Genomic DNA, 23,614 nt, shown 5'->3' on the forward strand with positions numbered 1-23,614 from the left:
GGCCTGCAGCTGTCAGCTTTATGCAATCTGAGGGTCTGCATCACCAGACCTCTCGTTCTTTCCATCACACAATAAATCCGCATGAAGCATCATCATCTACAGACTGTTCATCTCCATGAAGTTTTGGCTTGATAACTGTAACTTTTATCTTTTCATTAATAATTCTTTTAAAAAGTCTGGGAATTCAACTCTGTGACAGATGATGGAGATAACTGGGAACGAGCAGCCATTCGTATCTGTCTGAAAGGCAGCGAGAGCTACATCAATCTTTTTTTATAGTGAAAACTGTATCTTAATTGATTTGACATCACCAAAAATTTTGAGTATGATGATTAGAGATGCAAATGAAAAGGAGAGTAAAAAAAAAAAAAAAAAATGTCCGTTTAGACTTATTGGAAACTGGTCTGTATTTTTATGCTGCAGTTATTTTTATGCATGAACTTGATTTGATTGGATCTGAATAGGTAGGCTGGAAAACTGTCATCTGGCCCGAGTGAAAGATTTTGGTGGCAGTTGGAGTTAAATAAAAAAATCACATTCCAACCACTTTAATTTGGGTTAAGTACAACTTATCTTCATTCTTGGTCCCAGTTTACCCTCCCTGGTCTCTTTATCCTGATAAAACCCTGTGCTCAGGGGGCCATTTCCTGTTGTAGGTTTGGATTATGTTCTCACAGCACAGTTTGTTTGGAAGAAACTCTGCTTTTGACCCTTGGCCCAATTGTTGGATTGTCAGTGAAATTAAAATTAAACTAAAGTAAATAAATAAGCATATTTGCTGCTAACACGGCCTAAAGCTGCGTATATATTTATGTTCAGCACTCAAAAAAAGTTAATTTAAATGAATGCACCTGTAATCAGATTACAGTAATCCTGTAATTTATTCCAGAAACCTGCGTGTTGACGCAGTCGCTGGCTAAAGAGAGTTGGAGAGAAATAAAAGGAGGTTTTTAAATGTGGTAATTCAAAGCCAGCAACGAAATCCTCATTAACAAAGTGAACTCGTGATGAGAGAACAGAGATTAGCTGTTCTCAGAATCACAAAGAGTTAGCAGAGACAGAATGTGAGCAATTCTTATTTTTGGAAGACCATCCACCTCTCAGTTTGATTTTCCAAATGGTACATGATGCCTTTTGAAGTGCAGAAGTTCAGGGTGGAGTGCAGGATTTGTCTTTCAAGTCGTGCATGCGAGAAAAGTTAAAAATTAATAGCACAAAGACCTGTCTCTTATTAGATATAATGTGTCTGTGTTACAGGGTAACAGAGTTGATGGGTTACACTCCTGAGGATCTGCTGGGCCGTTCTATCTACGACTTCTACCACGCCCTGGACTCGGACAGCGTCACCAAGAGTCATCACAACTGTAAGTCATGAATATACACACTCGGAGACTAAACAGGATTATTAATGCGACAGGGGAACATAAAATGTGAAGCAAAACAAGCCTGTCTCATTCAAAGAAGCTAAAAACACAATCGATACCAGTAGTTTTATTTTAGCTGGAGACCAGGGCCTGCATTTCTTAACATTTCAAGAGATCAATTACAGAATTCTTGAAAGCTATATTCATTAAGCCACTTACTCCTGCTTACAGCAAAGTGTGCCCATCCATAACTGGTTCCAGGCACCCCCCCCCCCCCCAAAAAAAAACAAAAAACCTACCACTGGCGCCACAAAACCGAAGAGCCCAAAGATGGAATTTGAGGCTATGGAAGGAACTACAGCAAGAAAATTTACCAATACCCGATGCAGCCATCAGATTCTGCCCAGCTGTCACTAGCAAAAGCCAGGGGGCTTTTGCTAGTGACAGTAAGCCAGAATTGGGTTTAAAAAAAAAGAAAAAAAACCTAAATGTCAACCAGTTCTCATTAATTAAAGCCTTTCTATGTGCTCGCTAGCTAACCTACAGGTATTGGCAGCGATCCTGAAACAGTACTTTCAGGGCACTTACTTTTAAGGATCACCAGGACGTAAAAACTGCATGCACAGAATCACCAGCCAAATCTCCTTTATGTTCCACCTGCATGTGTCTCTTACTACCTTACAATATTGCACTCCAGCGGTCCATTGGTAATGCAGTCTAAAGTTCTGACAAAACATTTACTAATACATTCATCCCTGTTTATATGTATATGTGGTTCTCTCTGTGTATGTTTGTGTGTGTAAAGAGCAGCAGCGTGGTATTAAGATGTCTTTTATTAAATTAAGTGCATCCACCGATGGCCTGATGAGGTTTGCACATCTGGTTCCACAAACACAGTGGACAGGGGACCAGGTGGCCTCTATTACAATCTAATAACACTCTGTGTGTGTGTGTGTGTGTGTACGTACGTGTGTGTGTGTGTGTGTGTGTGTGCATGTGGACAAGGCTCTGAAGTGTCATGGCTATTCTCTTCACTGACAGTACTGTATCATTAGAGGCTCTGACAGTGCAAGAGGAAAAGTGGTAATTTAGTTCCTTAAAACCATCCCTGTAACATAATGGCTCTGTGTGTGTGTGTGTGTGTGTATAACACGGGCATTTTTTGCTGCGTACACACAAAGAGGATTACTTTTTTCATTTTCTCTTCTCTCTCGGCATATCTGAGCCAACAACAGCATCATCCTGATACTGTTGTTGTTTTTCTTTGAAAAGTAAAACTACTTAATTTGATATTTTACTTTGCAGAGAAAATATGATTTTCATACAAAACTTGGTAATTTTATTTTTTAAATAAGAAACAAGTCTCAAATGTTATATACTTATAGGAACAGTACACACCCAATTAATTTTTTCTCTGCAGCCTGTAGTGCTATGTGGATTACTCTGATGCGAGTTAATCTGTTTGCTCCCCGTTTGGTATAATGAAACTATATACACACTTGCCCTGTTTCACTATACAGTCCCTAAATGAACTAATTTTAAAAATAACTTGGCAGCAATATATGTATCCAGACACAATTACTCCAAACACAAAGAAAAACTGCTGTGAGCAGTTTCATGTAAGAACTGTTTTCTTTCTGCCACCAGCCAAATAAAGCATGTAGTTGGCTAACATTACAGCTCAGCAGAGACTGGATGGCATTAATGTATACAGCCTGTCACAGCACAAGCTTCTCATCAGTTCGAGTCTTTCTGCAGAGTGATGCAGTTGGTGGGTGTTTGTCAAATGCAATTTTTGCCATTTTAATCACCATAAGGAATACAGAAAATGCCCACCTTATTCTATATTCAAGTGAGGGCAGACAATATTTCCAAAAATAGAAATTAACACCGAAACAATGTAGATGGATAAAAAGCATTACAGGCCCAAGGAATAACATGTGCAAGCATTTGTTCCTTTTTAAACAATAAAGCAAAGAAACATGCATTACTTTTAATCCAAGTAGGCCTAAAAAAAACCTGAATGTTTGATACTAAGTTATCTTCTTAAGTTTTGCAATTTCAAGGTTGGCCTTTTAGACTTGCTCTCATGGTCCTGATGCACTTTTTTTTTTTTTTTTGTCGATATGCAAAATTAGTGACATGAAACAAGATTTTAGCACTCAGATCATGTTTTGTGTTGCATGTGGATTTTTATTTTTGTGTATGTTCCTGTTCCTTTGGTCTTAAGTCATCTGCATCTGCAGCCTTTAGCTGACATTTCCCAACATAAAGGGCTCTCTATCCATCTCAACATCTCACAAACACAGACGAGCCGCTCTCACGGCCAACGTGACCAGCCTGTCGATCACCACATGCTAACAGCGTTCTCTGCTACATGCAGTGTCCTTCCACCTCCCCCCAAAAAGGCTTTCTCAACACTCTCACTTGCGCGCGCGCACAGGGAGTCACTGGCCTTATGTACGCTTTGTGACCAGTCCTACTCCTTTCCCACGCCAGTGCTGAACTTTGGACTGTAGCCAGAACATCTCCTTCTCGAGTCAAAGTCAAACATCCCGCTTTGTCCTGCTTACAAATATTTGCTTGATTTTTAAAGGATTATGCAAATATTTAACAAATAACCAATCTAGATTTTAAACAGCAAAATAAAAACAGAGCATCAAAATCCAGCACACAGTGTTGTGGTCAGAAGTCATCTTATCATGGGCATGCACGTCATGGTCATTTTGATTTCTTTGGACCGTTCTTTTTTTCCAGGGTGGAATATTTGTAGAGCATACATCTTTAATAACATTAAAAAAAAAAAAAGATTTACAAGTTTGAATTTATTTGGAAAATTTTATTAAGTGCTGCTGAAGGCTCTACAATGTCTTTTAACTTGACAAGGCCGAGGCCTATTAACATCTCGCTAGTGATCAACTGCATTACTGACGTGACCTTTGGAAAGTTGCAACACAGAAGATTAAACAGCCTGTCTGCCCTCAACAGACTGAAAAGAACTATAACTTTGATTCCTTGTCAGAAGATTACTCACTAAATTATGCAATAACGTGAACACGTCACGACTTTACACATGAGCAATAAAAACATGGCAGCTACAACTCCCGATGAGTAATGAGCTGCTGAGTCATAAGGAAGAACGCTCATTACAGTATTTCTGTTTAAATCATTCCTGCCAGTTCTAGAAAATTAGGTGAAATTAAAGCCAACTCAGTTATTTATACAGACAGTTCAGAACACACATGGTGGTTTAGACTGTTAGGTGAAGACTATATAATAGAGAAAATAATAATAAGACAAGCGAGTACTTGGTGACAGTGGAGAGGAAGAACTCCCCTGTAACAGCAAGTGAGCCCCGGCAGACCCAGGCTGAAGAGAGGTGGCCAAAAAAAGGGGATTAAAAAAAATGGATTAAATAATTACCAGAAGCTTTTTCCTTCACCAATTTCTTTATCAGAGGAAGGACAGCTGATATGTTGCTTCGGGTCTTGACAGCCTAGTTATTGGATTTCAGTAAAACTTTCATATTAACGTGTGCCATGTTTAATAAATAAAATAATATCTCTCTCCTCTCCCCTGTGCAGTGTGTACCAAGGGTCAGGCTGTGAGCGGTCAGTATCGTATGCTGGCTAAGAACGGGGGTTACATCTGGGTAGAAACCCAGGGGACTGTCATTTATAACAGCCGCAACTCTCAGCCACAGTGCATCGTGTGCATCAACTATGTCCTCAGGTAAGTGTGTTCATTTTTAATTCAAGTTACACTCAGCGTGTAATTGTTATCGTCTCCTGGAATGAATCGAAAACATTTTCTGATTTCTATGCCCCCAAATGTCCAAACATGCTGTGTCTTTTCCGAACTGCAGCGATATCGAGGAGAAGTCGATGATTTTGTCCTTGGAGCAGACTGAGTCCCTGTTCAAGCCGCGGCACATGAGCAGCTTCTTCAGCCCCGGAGCGGCCGTGAGCGGAGAGCCTGGAGATGCCCTCTTCACTAAATTCAAAGAGGAGCCAGAGGACCTCGCTCAGCTGGCTCCAACACCTGGAGACACGATAATTTCCCTCGACTTCAGTCAGTATTGACTTCTGTAACCCTCTGACTGCTTCTGTTGGGGTCATAATATTCTGTGCTTACATGTTAGATTTTGCTATATTGTTTTTGGTAACCTACTTTTTAATACTTTTTCTCTTGTCTTTTTCAATGGCTCAAATTTGTGATTCTTTTTCACAGGTCGCGTTCAGTATGAAGAGCCCCGGCAGCCAGCATACTCCCAGGTGTCTGCTTCAGCCATGGCCCCTCCTGGACCGCTGTCCTGGGCCAGTGAGAGCCACAAGTCTGCCTCTACTGCCTCAGGCAAAAGCCCAGCTCAGGCTCCAGGGGACGTGGGTAAAATGGTTGGTGCGTTCACCGTGCAGCAGAATCCGCCACCGGGCAGCGCCACTCCGAGCCTCAGCAGCTGCTCCACGGTGAGGACAGCAAGAAAGAGCAGGACTGAGAGCCAGATTGTGAGACTGAAAAGAATAATTAGTTAGTGAGCAAGTGACTGGTTGGTTACACTTGTTTCATGGTTTATTCTTTCTGTGCGCGGTGAGGTCACTAAAACTGGGCAGAGTGTGTGAGAATAACGGGGGTGGTTATTTGGATGGAACAGGCTCTCGGTGAATAGTGCCTTTGTCAAAACTCATCTCTCGCTCTTTGTTTCTTTCTCTTATGTTTTAATCCTTTTTGTCTGTGCTTATCTTGTTTCTCTCCACTTCTCTCACGCCAATCTAATTTCTTCCTTTTCTGCGTCCTTCCCCCTGCCCTTCACCTCTGCAGCCCAGCAGCCCAGACGATTACTACAGCTCAGTGGAGAGTGACCTGAGGGTGGAGCTCACTGAGAAGCTGTTTGCTTTGGACACAGAGGGAAAGAGCTCTGCAAACACTGAGGTGTGTGTGAGACAGAGCAAAGTTGTGTGGAGCTGGCGATTTTTATGTTAAATCAGACACACACAAAAAAACAAAACCCCAATGTGAATGAACTGATTATAAAGTTCAACATATATATATATACTGCATCAAGAGCTTTTTACTGTGTTCACAACGATGTTTTTATTATTGGGTTGGTAAATGTAATCATCACAACACTGTTAGTCTAAACTGTTTAGCGTACTGCAACAACACTGTATCGTTATCTCAAAATGTTTAAAGCATTAATTTTCATTTCTCCAAAAAATTTCAAGTAAATTTCTTTTTTTTAATTTTTGTATAAAAAAATAAATATTTCTATTATCCAGAGGGACTTGAGTGATTTGGACCTGGAGACTTTGGCTCCTTACATCCCTATGGATGGAGAGGACTTCCAGCTCAATCCCATCGTCCCCGAGTCAGAGCCCCTGGAGGGGGCAGCAGGATCCATGGGGAGCCTGCCCCAAAATAACCAGACCGCCCAGCAGAGCTTTAGCAATGTGGCCAGCCTCTTCCAGCCCCTGTCTGCCTCTTCCCAGTCCCAAGGCCACTACCAGCGCTCGACGTCTGCATCCTGGGCTGGAGGGGAAAAGACAGTCCCCAGCCAGGGGAATGCAGACCCCCATGGAAGGTCATACATGATGGGGCATGTAAACAACCCCCCTTACCGGGCCCCAGCCACCATCCCTCTGTCCTCCATGGGTGGTGGTCAGAAGTTGCAGTGGCCACCGGACCCGCTGTTAACTTACCAACAGCAACCACGGCCCACCAAGACCTATCTGTTGGACACAATGTTAGAAGAGCGGCCATCCTGCCAGCAGAACATGCCACATGTCATGCAGAAACAGAGGTGACTTAACAATGAGTCTTACATTTTTAAAGCAATTAATGGAAACAATATAGTCACTGTAAAGTGATTAGATTAAAAAAAAATAAATAAATAAAAAATATTTAACCTTGAATACCAAATCCTTTTTATTAAAGCTGTGGTTTTTATTCACAAAAAATCATTTTCATCGACTCTGATGGACTTTTTGTGTGTGTTGCAGGTCCATTGACAACTTTGTACAAGCTTACAGAAACATGAGTCCAGCCCGAGTGGCCATGGCCAACAGTCTGAAGCGCTCCTTCAGCCAGATGGCTGTGGTGAGTTTCTCTGATCCCACCGTACAGCAGAGGTTCATCAGCATGCCTACCTCCAAGATTTTAAAGCCTTGTTTCTAGGGGGGATTCCAAGATGGCGGAGAGAGCAGACACATAGTTAACTGCTCTCTTAAGTCGGGCAAAATAAACCTACCACAAACCTTAACTCGGTATATAAACACATTGATTATGGGTGGTGGGAACAAAACAAAAAATACAAGAGCGAAACAGAAACAAGACGAAGCTGGGAAGCAACTTGGAATAAACTCGGAAAGCGAAGCTAGCGAACACGAGGACGGCACATCAGAGGAAATGGATGGGCAAGTACACAACGAGACACTGCGAACAGGGCTGGCCTCGATTAGTAAAGACATAAAAGACCTCAAGCAGGAGTTACGAGCCGAATTTAGCACTTTTAAATACGAGATGAAAAAAGAGATAAAAGAAGAAATTAGTGCTCTTCGGCAAGAACTCGAACGTAAGCTAACGGATCATGAGAAGGAGCTGCAGACACAGAAGTCTAGCCTAGCCGAAGCCCAAGTGCGTGTTGCAGAACTAGAGGAGTGGAGAACAGACGCGGGCGAGTTAATGGAGGAACTGGTTGACCAAACACGCCAGATGCAAGAAAAACTTACGGATCTCGAGGGACGATCACGGAGGAATAATATCAGAATCTTCGGCTTACCAGAGGACACGGAGGGAAACTCCATCAACAAATACATTGAACAGCTACTGATCACAAAGCTACAGCTACAAGAAGGTACAGAGCTTTTCATCTAACGCGCTCACCGGGCTCTGGCACAAAAACCAAACCCGAACAAGACACCCAGGTCCATCATTGTCAACTTTTTGAAGTATGAGACAAAAGAAATGATACTGCAGAAAGCGTGGAAAACAAAGATCGAAGTAGGAAACAAACAGATTTTTTTTGACCATGATTATCCTACCGAAGTCGTCCGGAAACGGAGATCATACATTGGCATCAAGCGTGCCCTAAAGGAGGGAGGAATCTGATTCCAGACACCACTAACAAAGATACGGATACACTGGAGCGACGGAGTTAAAACATATGAAAGCGCCAGCGAAGCTGCACGGGATATGAGAGAGCGGAGATACTTGATCAACGCCCCAGAAGATGGCAACACACCTGCGACAGACGGAGAAAGGAGAGGAACACCAGAGTGGCAGCGGGCTAGAAGGAAGAATACCAGAGGGGAGGCAGCACATCGAGCCAGAGAGAGGCTACAGGAATTCCTCAGGAAGACATAAAACAGCTTAAGACGAGTGATCACATAAGGACTCTATGTTGGACAATTCTAGACCTTTACAGTATTCCAGCTCTTGGAACTGATAGAGTGCCTAGGAAGGGGCCCTATTAGAAATGAGGACTTCCCCTTCACCCACCAACGGGACACCTGGGAGATGTGATCTCTCCCCTATTTGTTTGAAGCTAAGTTTGGTAGTTTCTGGTTTTTTTTTAAAGTTCTGACCAGTTTGTTACAGTTGGATTTGGGAGTATACTTTCAGAGCAGAACAAGAGATAATGAGTATTAGTGTTAAAATAATGTCGCTGAATGTCAATGGTCTGAACAACCCAATTAAAAGACAGAAACTCATGACAAAATTGAAGAAAGAGAATGCGCACATTATCTTTCTCCAAGAGACTCATCTATCAAAGATTGAACATGATAAGCTAAAGAGATATGGCTACAGGAATTTATACTATAGTTCATTCCCTAGAGGTAGAAGAAGAGGGGTGGTAATACTGATCTCAAACACAACCCAGTTCAAACTAGAGAAGGAATATAAGGATAAAGAAGGGAGATATATTCTAGTGAAAGGAAAAATAGAGAACGAACCAGTAACATTAATAAATATCTATGCACCGCCAGAAAGTGATAAGCATTTCTTTAAATCTATATTTGATATGATTTCTACAGAAATAAAGGGAATTCTAATCTGGGGGGGGGGGGGGGGGGGGGGGGGGGGGGGGGGGGGGGATATGAATGTCATAAGAAACCATAAAATAGATACAACCAGCAAAAAAAGAATAAAATTCACCTGACAAAATTTTTGAATCTATATTTGGAAGAAATGGGAATGATAGATGTGTGGAGAGCACTGCACCCCCTGGAAAAAGACTATACACATTATTCACCAGTACATAATATTCATTCAAGGATCGATTACCTTTTTATGAAAATAGAGGATGAACATAGGATAAACGAATGTAAAATAGGGGGCGCAGACATGTCTGACCATAACCCACTCTATTTAACAATAAACTTAAACGGGAAAAAGAGACAAACAGTATGGAGGCTCAATCTAGGAATACTGAACAACAATCAAAGAAAAGAGAGGGTAAAAACAGAAATAAAAAGATATATGGATGAAAACGTAGGCTCAACCGACCCAACAACAATCTGGGATGCCATGAAGGCTGTAATTAGAGGAAAGTTGATATCTGAAACTGTACATGCAAAAAAGGACAGATTGGAGACCTATAGAATACAAAATGGAAAACTAAGGGAACTAGAACAGGAACACCAAAAAACAAATGACCCAAAGATATATCAGCAGATTAAAGAAACAAAAACAAAAATAAATGAATTACTATTGGAAGAAATTGAAAAAAAACAATATTTATTTAAAACAGGGCTACTATGAAGTAGGCCCAAGAGCCACTAAAATATTGGCAAAACGAATACGCAAACAGCAAACCATTAATGATATACATAAAATCAGAGATCCCTATACAAAAGAGGTAATATCTACACCAGAAGGTATTGAAAAAACATTCCAACGGTATTACCAGGAGCTATATACTCAACCTATAGCTGCAGATAAAGATAAAATGAAAGCATTTTTAAACTCACTCGATCTACCTTCATTGGATCCATACAAAACAACAAATTAACTGCTGAAATTACAATTGAGGAGGTTAAGGATGCCATAAATAAACTAAAAAACAATAAATCACCAGGAAGTGATGGATACCCTGCAGAGTGGAACAAAATGTTTAGAGAGGAGCTTTCACCACTACTTCTAGCATCCTATAATTGGACTCTCAAAAATGGCAAAATACCTCCATCATGGACAGAGGCAATAATCACAGTTATACTGAAACCAGGAAAAGATAAAGAACTATAAAATATACACAACAATAATATCCAAAAGATTGAACTCATTTATATCAGAAATAATAGAAGAAGACCAAACCGGTTTTATACAAGGAAGACAGACACATGATAATATTAGGAGAACGTTACATGTGGTAAACCATGCAAGGGAAAATAAAAGGAGCGCCATATTAGTAAGCATCGATGCTGAGAAGGCCTTTGACTGTGTCAATTGGGAATTTTTATACAGTGTATTAGAAAGATTTGGGTTCAATAACAAATCAATACAACTTATTAAGACGCTTTATCAGCAGCCGACAGCTAGGGTCAAAATTAATGGAAGCTTGACAGACAGAGTCAAATTGCAGAGATCAACAAGACAAGGATGCCGTCTGTCACCCACACTTTTTGCTCTCTTCATAGAACCTATAGCACAGGCTATTAGACAAGACCAAGATATCATAGGAGTGAGGGTGAATGGAATAGAACAAAAAATAGGACTTTTCGCAGATGATGTCATAATCTATCTCGAACAACCAAGTAGATCTCTGCCTATATTGATGTCACTACTAGGAAAGTTTGGACACTTATCAGGATATAAAATAAATATTAACAAGACACAAATACTAACATTGAACTACAACCCACCAAAAGAAATACTAGAGCAATTTAACTTTAATTGGAAACTAAAGAAAATCGAATATCTAGGGGTACAGATAACAAAAAGATTATCTAAGTTGTATAAAGCAAATTATGACAAGCTGAACAAAGAAATACTAAAAGACATTGAAAGGTGGACCATTTTGTGGCTAGATCTCAGCTCAAAAATTGAAATAATCAAAATGAAGCAATGCTTTTGTATCTGTTCCAATCCCTACCAGTAGAGGTCCCCCAGTCCCAATTCAATAGCTGGAATAAAATAATAACAAGGTCTTTTTGGAAGGGCAAAAAACCTAGAATAAGACTGGAGACTCTTCAGCTACCAAAAGAAGAAGGAGGGATGGGACTCCCAAACCTCAGAAAATACTTTTTGCAGCCCAACTAAGATATATAGTAGGTTGGTGTAATACAGGTTATTCCGCAAAGTGGAAAGAAATAGAAAAAGAACATACAGGATGCCCAATACAAAATATTATAGGGGATCAAGAAATGTACAAAAAGGCAGAAAACCAAATAGATCCTATTTCAAACTTTACGCTCAAACAATGGTTCCACATTATAAGAGAATATAAGATTCAGAAGGATGCTAACCTATTAAAATGGGTAGCATATGACAGTAATTTTATACCACACAAATATGACAAAGGATTTAAACAGTGGACAAATAAGGGAATCACAACGTGGTGCGTTTTGATGAAAGAAGGACAGCTGGAGAGTTTCCAAAATATTAAAGAAACTTATAACCTAGATAAGAACGAATTTTATAGATACCTACAACTTAGAGCTTATTATATGAAAGAGATCAGGACAGACCCAACTAGGAAAGTACACCAGATAATCCAAACAATAATCAACGCCTATAAAGAAAGTAAAGTTAGAGTCATATCCAGGCTATATAAAAACTTGCTCATAAACAGATCCTCCACCAAATACATAAAAGAAAAATGGGAATCAGAATTTAATATAAAAATCACAGATGAAGAATGGCTAAACATGTGGAGGTTCCATACCACAACCACAAATTCAAGGATCTGGAGGGAATTCTCCTGGAAAAATTTAATACGATTTTTTATATCACCCAAGGTCAAAAGTAAACAGTTAAGCAAAAGTGTACCCTGCTGGCGAGACTGTGGAAAATTAGACGCAGATCTGGCACACATCTTTTGGAAATGTGATCAAATAACACAATTTTGGAAGATGTTAAGTAATTCACTCCTGAAAATACTTGGTTACAAAACTCCTATGACCTGCACCACACTATACCTGTGTAATTTTCCTGAAGACAGTATACAAAAAAGAGACATATTTGGTTAAAATACTGCTAGTAGCTGGTAAAAAGGCAATTACAAGGAAATGGGGGAAAAAAGACCCCCCTACTATGGACCAATGGATACAGACGGTAGAAGAAATTCAACTTATGGAAAAGATAACACACCGCTTAAAGCTACAAGAAGACCAACACCAAAAGAAATGGTCAAAATGGACAGTATACAGAACAGCGACAAAGAACCCAGGACAATCTTGATTGAATAAAGGAAAAGAGGAACATGGACTTTTGCTTGGACTGCTGCTCCCAACTGCTGACTATGGTTATGTGTATAAGGATGTTTTGTTTGTAACAGTTTGTTCTGATTATAAAAATATGATAATAAAAACAAAGTGGAAAAAAAAAGCCTTGTTTCTATTCTGTAGCAACAATAAAAAAAGAAGATCATGCGTACACTTCCTAGTTTGAGTGGAGAACTGTGACACTGACGAGTACGGCTAACAGCAGCAGATTATTTTGAGGCACTAATGTTGCATTTTAGTTTCTAAACTATAGTTTAAAATCTGGAGTTTGCCTACTGGCTAATCATTTGTGTATGTGACTGCTTTTCAGGGTGAAAGTAAGCCACCGGAGTTCTTATGGAAGAAGATAAGGAGTGACAGCTGTATGGATCGCTCCCTCTGTGCAGGATCACTGGCAGGTATGCTTTTGCAGCAGATGGGTGGAAACCACGTTACATTATCTGTTCTACCCATTAGCTGCACGTTTTAACACTGTGCTGTCTCCTCTCAGAAACGGAGATGGCGAGTATGATGCCAGGGAACATGGCTCCGTGTCTCAACTCGCTGCAACAACACAGGAAGTCACTGTACGCAGGAAATGGGATAAGTGGTGGAAATGAAAAAGGCTTTCCCCAAAAGAGCTGTGACTACAGAGAGTATAACATGCTGCCTTCTAACAAGACTGAGGGTGAGCTGGAGTGACTAATATTTACTGATTCAGTCACTGTGTGGACAGCTAAAGTACTAATTATATTGCAGAAAATATAACTGAGCCATTAACATCTTGCTCTGTTAAAGCAAGTGAACAAATCTACCCGTGTCAAGCGGTCTCCAGTGCAAATCACACAAGGATTTTGTCTGTTTCTGTAATTTTCTAGGTATAGCCAGTCGTTTGCTGGGCCCTTCATTTGAGTCCTCCTTTTTGCCGGAGTTGACCCGCTACGACTGCGAGGTCAATGTCCCGCTGCAGGGCAACCTGCACCTCCTCCAGGGCTGTGACCTGCTGAGAGCCCTGGACCAGGCCACCTAGAGCCCCAGATTCAAACACCGACATAAGCCTGGACTTACTCTCTGCCCTGAGCCTCGACCTGCAGCCCGAGACTTAAGCCTTTCTTTACCTTTGTACCTCTAGGCCTTCTAAGAGCCCTGAAGCTCAGCTAGCTAGAGAGAGAATGGTATTAATAACCACATCCTGCCTTATTTAGCCCCACACTCTATTCCCCATCCCTTTTTTAAGTTCTCTGCTTAGACGAAGCTGAGTTATCAGGGTCAAGCCACTTACACCCCTTTTCCCCACCAAGCTCTTGACTCATATCAGATGCAGGTTGACCATCATTGAGCCAAACATCAAATGACCAATGCGTGTAAGATGGGTCACTGGTCAAAAAAAAAAGGTCAATGCTGGACATTTAATACAGGACAAAGCTCACACCATCATTTTAATTATTTAAGAGTCTTGACACTGGGATGTCACCGGGTTTGGTGTAGGTGCCTCTCACAAACTGGCAGCGCTGCATTTGGAAACACATCCTGAACTCAGCTCTTTGGTGTAAAAAGGGGTGTTAGTGGTGTGGAATTAAAACCTGCCTCAAAGGCCAGCTCTGCCCAAACATCTACAGCCACGCCACCCTGACTACCAGCTGATTTCCCGCTAAGGTTTAGCAAAGTGGGAATCCCTGGGCAGTGGGTCTCTGTCTCAGACTTACGATATGGACTCTATGCAGCTCAGATCCTGGCCCTACTTCTCTCCTGGCTAAACCATTTGGCTCAGAAGAGATGATATTATACTACCTACACATGAACAGAGACGCTGTCTTCTTTCACTTTGCATATTTTACCAGCAACTAGTAGATACAGCCCTCTGTTCTAGCTCCAGTTAAAGCTTCAAGCAAGAGTTGGGTATCATGACCTGTTGTGGCTTGTAGTCATTTTAAAGATTCTTAAGCATGTTACTATCCACCATTGTATTCTGGCTTTAGACACCCAAAGATGACTTTTTAATCACAGGGGTGCCACATGCTGGATTAGAGCACTTTACAGTATGGCCAAATGTAATAACTGTGCCAATATTATCAGTACTAATTAAAAATTTTTTCCCCTTTATGCGAGACTTGTGATTACTTAAAATACACTAAACTTTAAGCATTTTCATCTTTAAAGAAGTAAAGATTGCTTTATTTGAAAGGCTATGATGAGACTCAGAAACAAGAAGCAGTAAAAATGATACCCAGCCTTGCTCAGGCTTTGTCCCCCCCCCCCACATATTCACATTCATCAGCCTGCCTCTTCCACTGCATCAGTCACTGTAGCGTTCTCTGCTGCTTTAGTGCACAATCTGGTAGCATTAGATCTGTATGATTCAATTTCAATGACATATCATTATTGTAATTAATCTTCTGTTACTGAATTGAGAAATTCAAGCTTTTATAAAATTCCTCCAGATTATTCAGTCCAAATCAACAGGACATCTTACCAATCAACACTGCTTTAGTTCAACCTACCAGATCCTCTTATTTTGTCTCTCTGACACTGTAATAAACATTACAACACATGTATCGACTGTAAGCTGAACATTCAGTTTTTCTGTCTTCTTAAATCTGTCTTTCATTTGTCTAAATACGTTTTCCCTTCACTCTTGTCTCTCAGTCAGGTAAGGAGCGTGTGTGTGTGTGTGTGTGTGTGTGTGTGTGTGGATACAGGGTTATTTTCTTATAGTGCAATTATTTCATTGAGCTAAAACTTAGATTGTCAGTAACAAAGCTAGTTCTTATGTACATAATCAATAGCTTGCACAAAGGAATGTGATTAGCACACACTGTAGTGTTCATATGATTATATATTATCAGCTTACACACACACACATACATACATTTTATGCAACACAGGAAACTGTAAAGAGCAACCAGTGGTGTGCACAGGCTACTAGGGGACCGGGGACAGGCTGAAAAAGAGGGGCACCTAAGGTTTCATTGTTGCCCAGTACCTGCACTTAGGGAGGATTTAAGGAAAAGTTTGCATGTTCGGTTGAATTTTGTCATGGCACAGTTTTATATGTATTTTCGGACAGCTACTGGTTAGAATTAGTTTTATGTACAGTACAAAACAAAAATTATGAGTAGACTTCTAGACTGACTTATTGAGCTGTACAATCGTTATAGGAAACTTGGCTTGAAGTGATAGAAACAGTGGTTTGCAGAATGTTTAAGAGAACAGTCAGGCTGTTAAGTATGTGAGATTTGTCACTGGTATGCTCGTTTAAGCCAATTGAAGGGCATTTAAGCCCAACACAGGGGGCACTTGGGCTAATCACAAGTGCCGTGGGAGGGATCAAAAAGGCATTTTAGCTGATCAGGTGGGCACTTGAGCCGTCTAGACGGGCAGTTGAGGGGTGTTTTTTGGGGTCCAGTAGAGTCGAAATGGCGCTCAACTTAAGCCGCGGCTCTGGTAACCTCTGTTGCCCCTCAGTGTTTTATTAGGGGAAAAGGTCAGCCCCCCCAAACATCCTGCGCACACCACTGCACATACCACACAGGGTAAAGTCAGCAGCATTGGCATGATCAGTTAAGTCATTCAGACAATACACATGTACATGGCAGCAGCCGTGGTTTCCATGCAGTACAGCAGCCTGTGACATGACTTGGAAGTGGAGTTTATCTTAAAGATTAGGACAAGGCCAGTTTCTCTTAACTCACAAATCCCAAGCGGCTGCCAGTTACAGAAAGCTTTGGTTATTACTTGCCATAAGAGCAGATTTTCAAACTAATTTCTCACCCAAATGATGTCAGTAACATTGTCAGTATGCCTTCACTGAAACAGTTTCTCTTTTCTTTCCTCTCAAAGTATTTTCTTAATCTCAGTCTATTTTTTTGAGGTAACTGTCTTTGTGTGGTGACCACTTTGAGCTTTGTACACATATATGTTATGTATTTAAAAACAGAACTAATGTTGAAGATAGTGTTTTTCGTGTTTGTGTCCTGGTACTTTGTCCTTACCTTACCCCAATAGATGCAGTTAGAGCCAATCCCTCACAGTGCTGTTTCTTCTCATGCTGTTTCTGTGTTGTGGTGGCTTTTTGTTTTTTTTCTATCCTAAAATATCAATTGAATCTGTTGGCTGGCCAGTACTGTTGTTGTTCTTGCTTTAAAAATAACAGGGGAAAAAAAAAAGTTCAGATTATTAAAAAAAAAAAAAAAGAAAAAAGAGGTAAATATCAGTTTCACTTTTCAGATATGTAGCATTTTGAATATTGTAAGGAAGGTGAAGTTGCCACATTGTTAATCATAGTTTTCCAGTTGCATATATAAAAGCAAAAGGTGCTTCATAGACCTTGTATCATTGTGTCATTTGTAGAACATTTATTACATCTCTTGGATCCACTAACACTGTATTTTGATGTTCTCTGCCTGATGATGTGCTCAACTTTTCTTGAAAGCTCAGTTTAATCATTATGATGTGCCTTATGACTTTATGGTTATCTCAACATACTGAGGTCACCCTTCAAGTGCACAGTTTGTTCCTTTAGATCTGTAGATGGCATCCTGTAGCTCTGAGGGGGATTATTATCAGATCCTATCTTAACTTGACATTGAAATATTATGTCACTTAACAGCCAACTGGTGGATACTGATCTGAGAATAAAATAGAAATATACCAGTTTTATTGATTTTTATAGGTCAATAAAATTGATCATATTTGGAAAATGTTCAAAAACTGAGGTGCAGTCACAGTTGGGATGATTTTGTCGATAACTCCTCAGATTTCCTTCATAGCTTTCTCTCTTATTCCTTAAATCTATCTAAACACGGCTGCTGTGATCTATTTAGAACCTAAGAGATCAGCAGTGATGAGCCGGCCTCTTGGATTGAAGTAGAACCCCAGTTAGAACCAACCCTTCAGAGGATAAGTTAAACTTTGCAAGGCTTTTGAGGTTCTCCAGCTCATCAAATAACCTGTTTGCTAATGAAGCTGCTTGTGGGGGTTTTTAGGATTAATTGGAGGAGAGAAAAAAAATGATTTGACTGCAAAGTTAAAACCATAAGAGTTTTCTGCACTGGGTGGTGCAAAAGGTGTCTGTTACAAGCTTAATTTTGTGAAATATCAAAAAGATTGGAAATTTTAGGAAAAATGTGCCAAAAAATCTAAGGAAAGTGATAGACCTGATAATTAGTTAATTTTTCTGTAGGAATCACACAATGAATCACAATGAATATTTGCAATTACCTCTAAATTCACTACCTCTAAATTTCCCCTACTTAATCCCCCATAATTAGACTATTTCTTGTTAAAATACATGATTTTTCAAAACCTCAAATAATGAGATCTCTTTACAAAATGTCTCATAAGTGTTAAATTTCCCCAGAAATCTCTCTTCACATGAGAACATGTTTCTTGTCTCAGAAGACAGAAACAAAGCAAACCAGGGTGAAGACGGGCGTAACTTTACCTGCACCCGTCTCATTTTAAAATACATCATTCATAGGGTTCAGATTGTAAAACAGTGCCAGCAGTCTACCAAACCTGCCAGGAGGAAGAGTTATAATACTAAAATCACAACCAAAAATCCTATTGACTTTTTTCCTCCAGCACTAAGAAATAAACACTTTAAAAGTGAGAATTTCTGTATAAATTGCTTCTGTGTTCAGTTGAAGGAGAAATGAAGAGACTTCCTGCTCAGCCTGCCCCGTGCTGCATATTTCTCCACTTGATAAATCGCTTCTTTGTTTCTCCTCTCCGCTCCCACTCACTTCACTTTCTTTTACCAAAACGTAATAATTCCAACCCTAGACAAGAGGCCATTTATACGATTGTTCAAATTGGAGGTTTTTCGTTCTTTAAATAAATTTAAAAAAAAAGCCTGCCATGCAATGCTAATAGTGTTTATAGGATAATGTATAGTATTGGAAAACTCTAAAATTATAATATTGGTTTCCAGAAAAGCACCTTACAGCATGTTTAAGGCATGTTATTAAATACGTATTTTTATTGCAAGTTTTAAGTGCAATATGAAACTAGTAAAGAGTCCCAGTGCTAAGTTCAATTTTAGAAACCAAAGATAGATTCAGTATGAGGAAATATGCACAGTGGTGGAAAAAAACAGCACCTCAGATGGGTTTCTAATAACCGTATCAGAAAATAAATAAATATTGGTAGTGTATGTGTAAAATGTTGGCTACGTGGAAGTTGATTTAAAAATAAAAATGTAGACAGAAGAGAAGTCCTGCCTTCATTTTAAGCTAGCTTCTATTCAACTGCCTCTGGCCAGAAAATGTAAAAGAATGATGATCTAGCGTTCAGCAGCTACACTGAAGCTTACCATTTAAAAAAAAAAAAAAATTAAAAAAATTAAAATGTTGAAATAAAACAAGATCTAAGATGTGTTGCCAACTCAGACAGGGGGGAAAACAAACAAAAAAACCCTTCCCCAAAGAAATCTGACAGATGTGAGTGCTAGTGATGCTAAAACCCAAAATAGGCAGGACTTTAGCCGTGCATTTTAACTCTAGAAGGCTCGTCACCAGTGTGCAACATACTGTGCTGCTTGAAGGGTAAAGCGACAAATCATTCAGGAGTTAATCCGCTCACTCATTGCGCTTCCTCTTTAAAAAGATATCAGCATTTTCTTTGTCTTGTGTAACAGGGTATTTGTTGTTCCTTATGGGATCCACGTTAAGCTACTTGTATTCTGTTTTTGTCAATGTCATACAATACCATTCTGATTTTTTTTTTTTAATATGCTTAAAATTCATATTGATCTTATATATTATCATTGTTATTACAATATGGGGAACTTAACCCAATAAGAAGTTTGTGTTTCTGCACTGATATCTTATTAAAGCATATGGATCTTACCATCATTCATCACCTTAATCTGTGTGTGATTATTTATCTATACGTCATGGCATACATGATGGCCTCATACTGATCTATTGGCTGCACAATCATGATGCAAATCTCACGTTCCGCCACATGCCAAAGGTTCTCTACTGGATCGGGATCTGGGGGGTGGAGTACAGCGAGCTCATCGTCATGTTCAAGAAACAGGTTTGAGATCATCTGAGCTTTGTGACATGGTGCCTTAACCCTGCTGGAAGCACCATCAGAAGATGGGTACACTGTGGTCATAAAGGGATGGAGATGGTGAACATTAATACTCAGGTGGTGTTTAAAGGATGCTCAGTTGGCACTAAGGGGCCCAAAGTGTGCCAAGAAAATGTCCCCCCACACTATTACATCACCAGCCTGAACTGCTGATACAAGGCAGGACAGATCCATGCTTTCACATTGTTCACGCCAAATTCTGCCTCTACCATCTGAATGGTGCAGCAGAAATAACACAAGTACAGTAACTCAGATAAATGATGTGCAAGCTGCGAGTTTTTTTCTTATCTTAATATTTTTACAGAAAAAAAAAGTTTTTTCAACAAGTTGTTACAGATCAAATACTTGGGTAACTTTAAATGAAGGAGGCACACATTTCATGAAATTAATTAGTATTCTATCTCTGTTTAAAGCTAAATAAATACTTCAGGGAAAGGTTTAGGGTTCATTCATAGTAGACGAGTATACATTTACTCTTTTTACCAGATTGCACTCTGTCACAGGAATTTTTGATTTTACAGACATTTTTATAGATTTTTCAACATGCAAAGTAACTAACACTACACTGACTGTTCATCACATCTGCCTCTTAAACAAAGTGGATTAAAACTAGTTAGTCTCCCAAACGTTTTGCACATTAAAAATCACACTGTAAATACCTTCCACCTTAAATAAAGTTACTTAGATTCCACTTGTGGCTGAGAGCCAGCTGTGTCACATTTTTCTCAAGCTGGTGTACTTTTATCATGTACTGCATTCATCCTTGTTAAAATATTACTGTGACAGGCGGGGGGTGTTTACCAGATGATTCGAGTTTGCACAAGCAAGTCTGTGCGCGAGCTGTGTGTGTGTGTGTGTGTGTGTGTGTGTGTGTGTGTTGTGTTTGAGTTGGTCTACAGCCAATTGAGTGCTCAGTTCAAGACCATTTAGCAGTTTCAAACATTTTAATTGAAGAACATTCTGTAACAGCCCGTTCTGTGTTTCTGGTCCCTCCCTCTTCCTCGCACTGTGTGTGCACTCTTGTAAAGCCATCTTTGTGAGCTCTGAATCAAAGTGGAAATGTTATAAATAAAAGTGTTTTTCTCAGTAAACCTACGGGTTTCGATTTGTTTTTGGGGATCAGGTTTGATTTTAGTGTGAGGGTAAAGTTTGGAGTTAAGCAGTGTGTTGTGATAGTTGAGGTTAGGTAACAGGGAACGTTTTTACTCAGCTGCATTATCTTAATGTTTGCAGACTGTTTTCCATGCAATTACCTCAGGAAAAATGATCAATCTTCTGGGCATTAACATTGGTTTAAAAACATTAGTTTATATTGTATAACAACATTAAAAAAAATTAATAATCCTGGGTCTGCTTTTGTGTCAGCCTGAAGGAACATAAAGCAGGTGACACATTAAAGGAAAAACTCAAACCTTACAGTAAAGGTATCTGGTGGCTCCATTGTGCTGTGGGGGGAGACTTTGCTGGCGTGGTTTGCCTCCTCTTGTCCCATTGAAGGGGAAAGACTTTACAAATCAATACAAAGCTGTTCTGAGTGATCATCTTTAGCTTATGCTCCCATCACAGGACTTAAGGGGTCACTGAAAGGTTGTTAAAATTATATGAATTGTTTTCCTCACCAGATCTCTCCCTTAAGAACAGAGTGAGGAGGGTCAGTTGAGGTAATTCAGGTATCTGACTAGGATGCCCGAGGCATCTCCCAGGCACCTCCTAGGCTGGGTATTTTGAGTATGTCGGACTGAATGGAGGTCCCAGGGCAGACTCGGGTCATGCTGGAGAGATAGTTTGGCTTGGGAATGCCTCTGTGTCTCACATGAATAACTGGAGGAAGTTTTTGGACAGAAGGAGATAAACAGCAGAAAATTGATGGAATTATATACTGAGTGTCTAATATATGAATTATATAATATGCCCTTCACAGTCACCAGATGTAAACCCAAAAGGAGATTTTGGACTTACACATACTATGTGGACAAAAGTGCTGGCCCCACACTTCTTAATATCTGAATTCAGGTGTTTTCAGTCCCTTTGCCAGAGGTCTATAAAATCAAGCACCTGGCCATGCAGTCTGTCCTAACAAGCATTTGTTTGGGGGGGGGGGGGGGGGGGGGGGGGGGGGGGGTGACACTCTGAAGAGCTTACTGAATTCAAGCATGGTGCTCTAATTGGATGTCATCGTTGCAACAAGTCAGTTTGTAAAAATTCTTCCCTCCTAGATATTCCATGATCAACTGGAAGTGGTATTATTGCAGAGTGGAAGCATTTAGGACCCTCAGCCATGACGTGGCAGACCACATGAAGCTACAGAGCGAGGTCAGCGAGTGCTTAAAGTCACCAATGCTCTGCGGACTCAAAACCTCCTCCGGCATTACAATCAGCACAAAAACTGAATGACACAATGCCATGGGTTTCCATGGCCAAGCAGCTCGTCTGGGTGTAATGTGCTGGTATCCAGGTACTTTTGTCCATATAATGTACAAAACTGTGCTCTGCACCACCATCAAAACTATGACGATAAGAGTCAATATCTACCAGAAGGATGAACATCATTCTTTTAAATGAGCTCCAGATACTTGAGAAATTATTTAATTAATTAGCCTCTCTGTTTTGTTTCCATTTCTGTTTATTTTTTAAAACTGCTGACTCTCCCTGTGTGTTTGCATAGAAATGTTAGTTATTAATATTTCTAGAAAGATTTCTTTTATATTTTGATATCTTACCATAAACTAACTATCTGGCTTTGTTGCATCTGACTTTAAATGCAACATCAAGACACCCTTTTTCCACCACCACAGTTACTAAGAGCCTTTTGATGACAGTCTGGTCTACTTTCCTGTTATATGGAAAGCTTCTTTCAAAGCTTTAGCTACACCTTTGTTGTTGTGCTTGATGTTGTTGTGTTGCACTGTGACGCATATCCTCTATTTCACTTGGAGAGACTAAGAGAGCAAAACAAACAGGCCAAAACTGGCACAGAAAGGCAATTATAGACTTAGTGTCTCCCCACATTATGGCTTCCCAGGTGAGAGCGATTCTGTCACTTTCAGGTTTTGATGAAATCACAAAACTTTCTCTTCTTCTTCTTGGGTCAGAAGAGACAAGTGCAACAGAAAAGTCTGTTCAGCTTCCATTAAGAGATATAAGAGCTAAACTTATATAGCAATGACTGCAGTAGCTGGTGGTTATATATACACTATTGCACTTATGAAAATAAATCAGCAGGCTGTACTCAAAATGCTTGGAGTATAAACTTTGTTTTGCACTTCACTGTCTGCCGTTGGTGCACATGTAAGATAAACCAGCCATCAAGAGTGAGGCGCAGATCTAACAATGCAACCAGCAAACTCTCAGACTTCCATACAACTCTAGCTGACCACTACAAAGAAAGCAGGTTTGGGAGCTTCCATATCGCCCTCATCTTTTCCATAAAGTCTATGGGACAATCTGATTGACAAGCTGAATATGTACTTAAACAACTATTACCAAACACAAATGCACGGCGTATTTCTGTTGCATTTATTTAGCTCAGTGTTTTTCCATATTCCAAATCACTAATGATAATAGAATTGGTCCCAGTCAGTCATTAAAGCAATGGAAGCTGATGGCAGAGGCAAGTGTTATGCCAGCACATCCTGATGGCTTATCAGTCAAAATGCATTCGACTTTTAATGTTTTTTACGTCTTCCTTCCTTTGAATGAAGACAGGAACCCAAACTTTTTGGCCACACAAATGCA

The 23,614-nt window shown here is 40.0% G+C and overlaps 1 protein-coding gene across 2 annotated transcripts in view; it reads left to right on the forward strand.

Annotated features, from left to right (window-relative positions):
* epas1b (endothelial PAS domain protein 1b) overlaps nt 1-19,648 on the forward strand; it is a 56,329-nt gene extending 36,681 nt beyond the window's left edge. For both annotated transcript variants that reach the window (XM_030747555.1, XM_030747554.1), the window contains exons 7-16: nt 1,258-1,364; nt 4,949-5,096; nt 5,230-5,435; nt 5,595-5,830; nt 6,183-6,293; nt 6,641-7,161; nt 7,361-7,457; nt 13,113-13,200; nt 13,293-13,469; nt 13,660-19,648. In XM_030747555.1, the coding sequence (XP_030603415.1) occupies nt 1,258-1,364; nt 4,949-5,096; nt 5,230-5,435; nt 5,595-5,830; nt 6,183-6,293; nt 6,641-7,161; nt 7,361-7,457; nt 13,113-13,200; nt 13,293-13,469; nt 13,660-13,811 (1,843 nt within the window). In that variant the 3' untranslated portion in view covers nt 13,812-19,648. The remainder of the gene's footprint in view (nt 1-1,257; nt 1,365-4,948; nt 5,097-5,229; nt 5,436-5,594; nt 5,831-6,182; nt 6,294-6,640; nt 7,162-7,360; nt 7,458-13,112; nt 13,201-13,292; nt 13,470-13,659) is intronic.
* Nucleotides 19,649-23,614: the final 3,966 nt, after the last annotated feature.

Source organism: Archocentrus centrarchus, chromosome 15, assembly GCF_007364275.1.
Source record: "Archocentrus centrarchus isolate MPI-CPG fArcCen1 chromosome 15, fArcCen1, whole genome shotgun sequence".
NCBI lineage: Eukaryota > Metazoa > Chordata > Actinopteri > Cichliformes > Cichlidae > Archocentrus > Archocentrus centrarchus.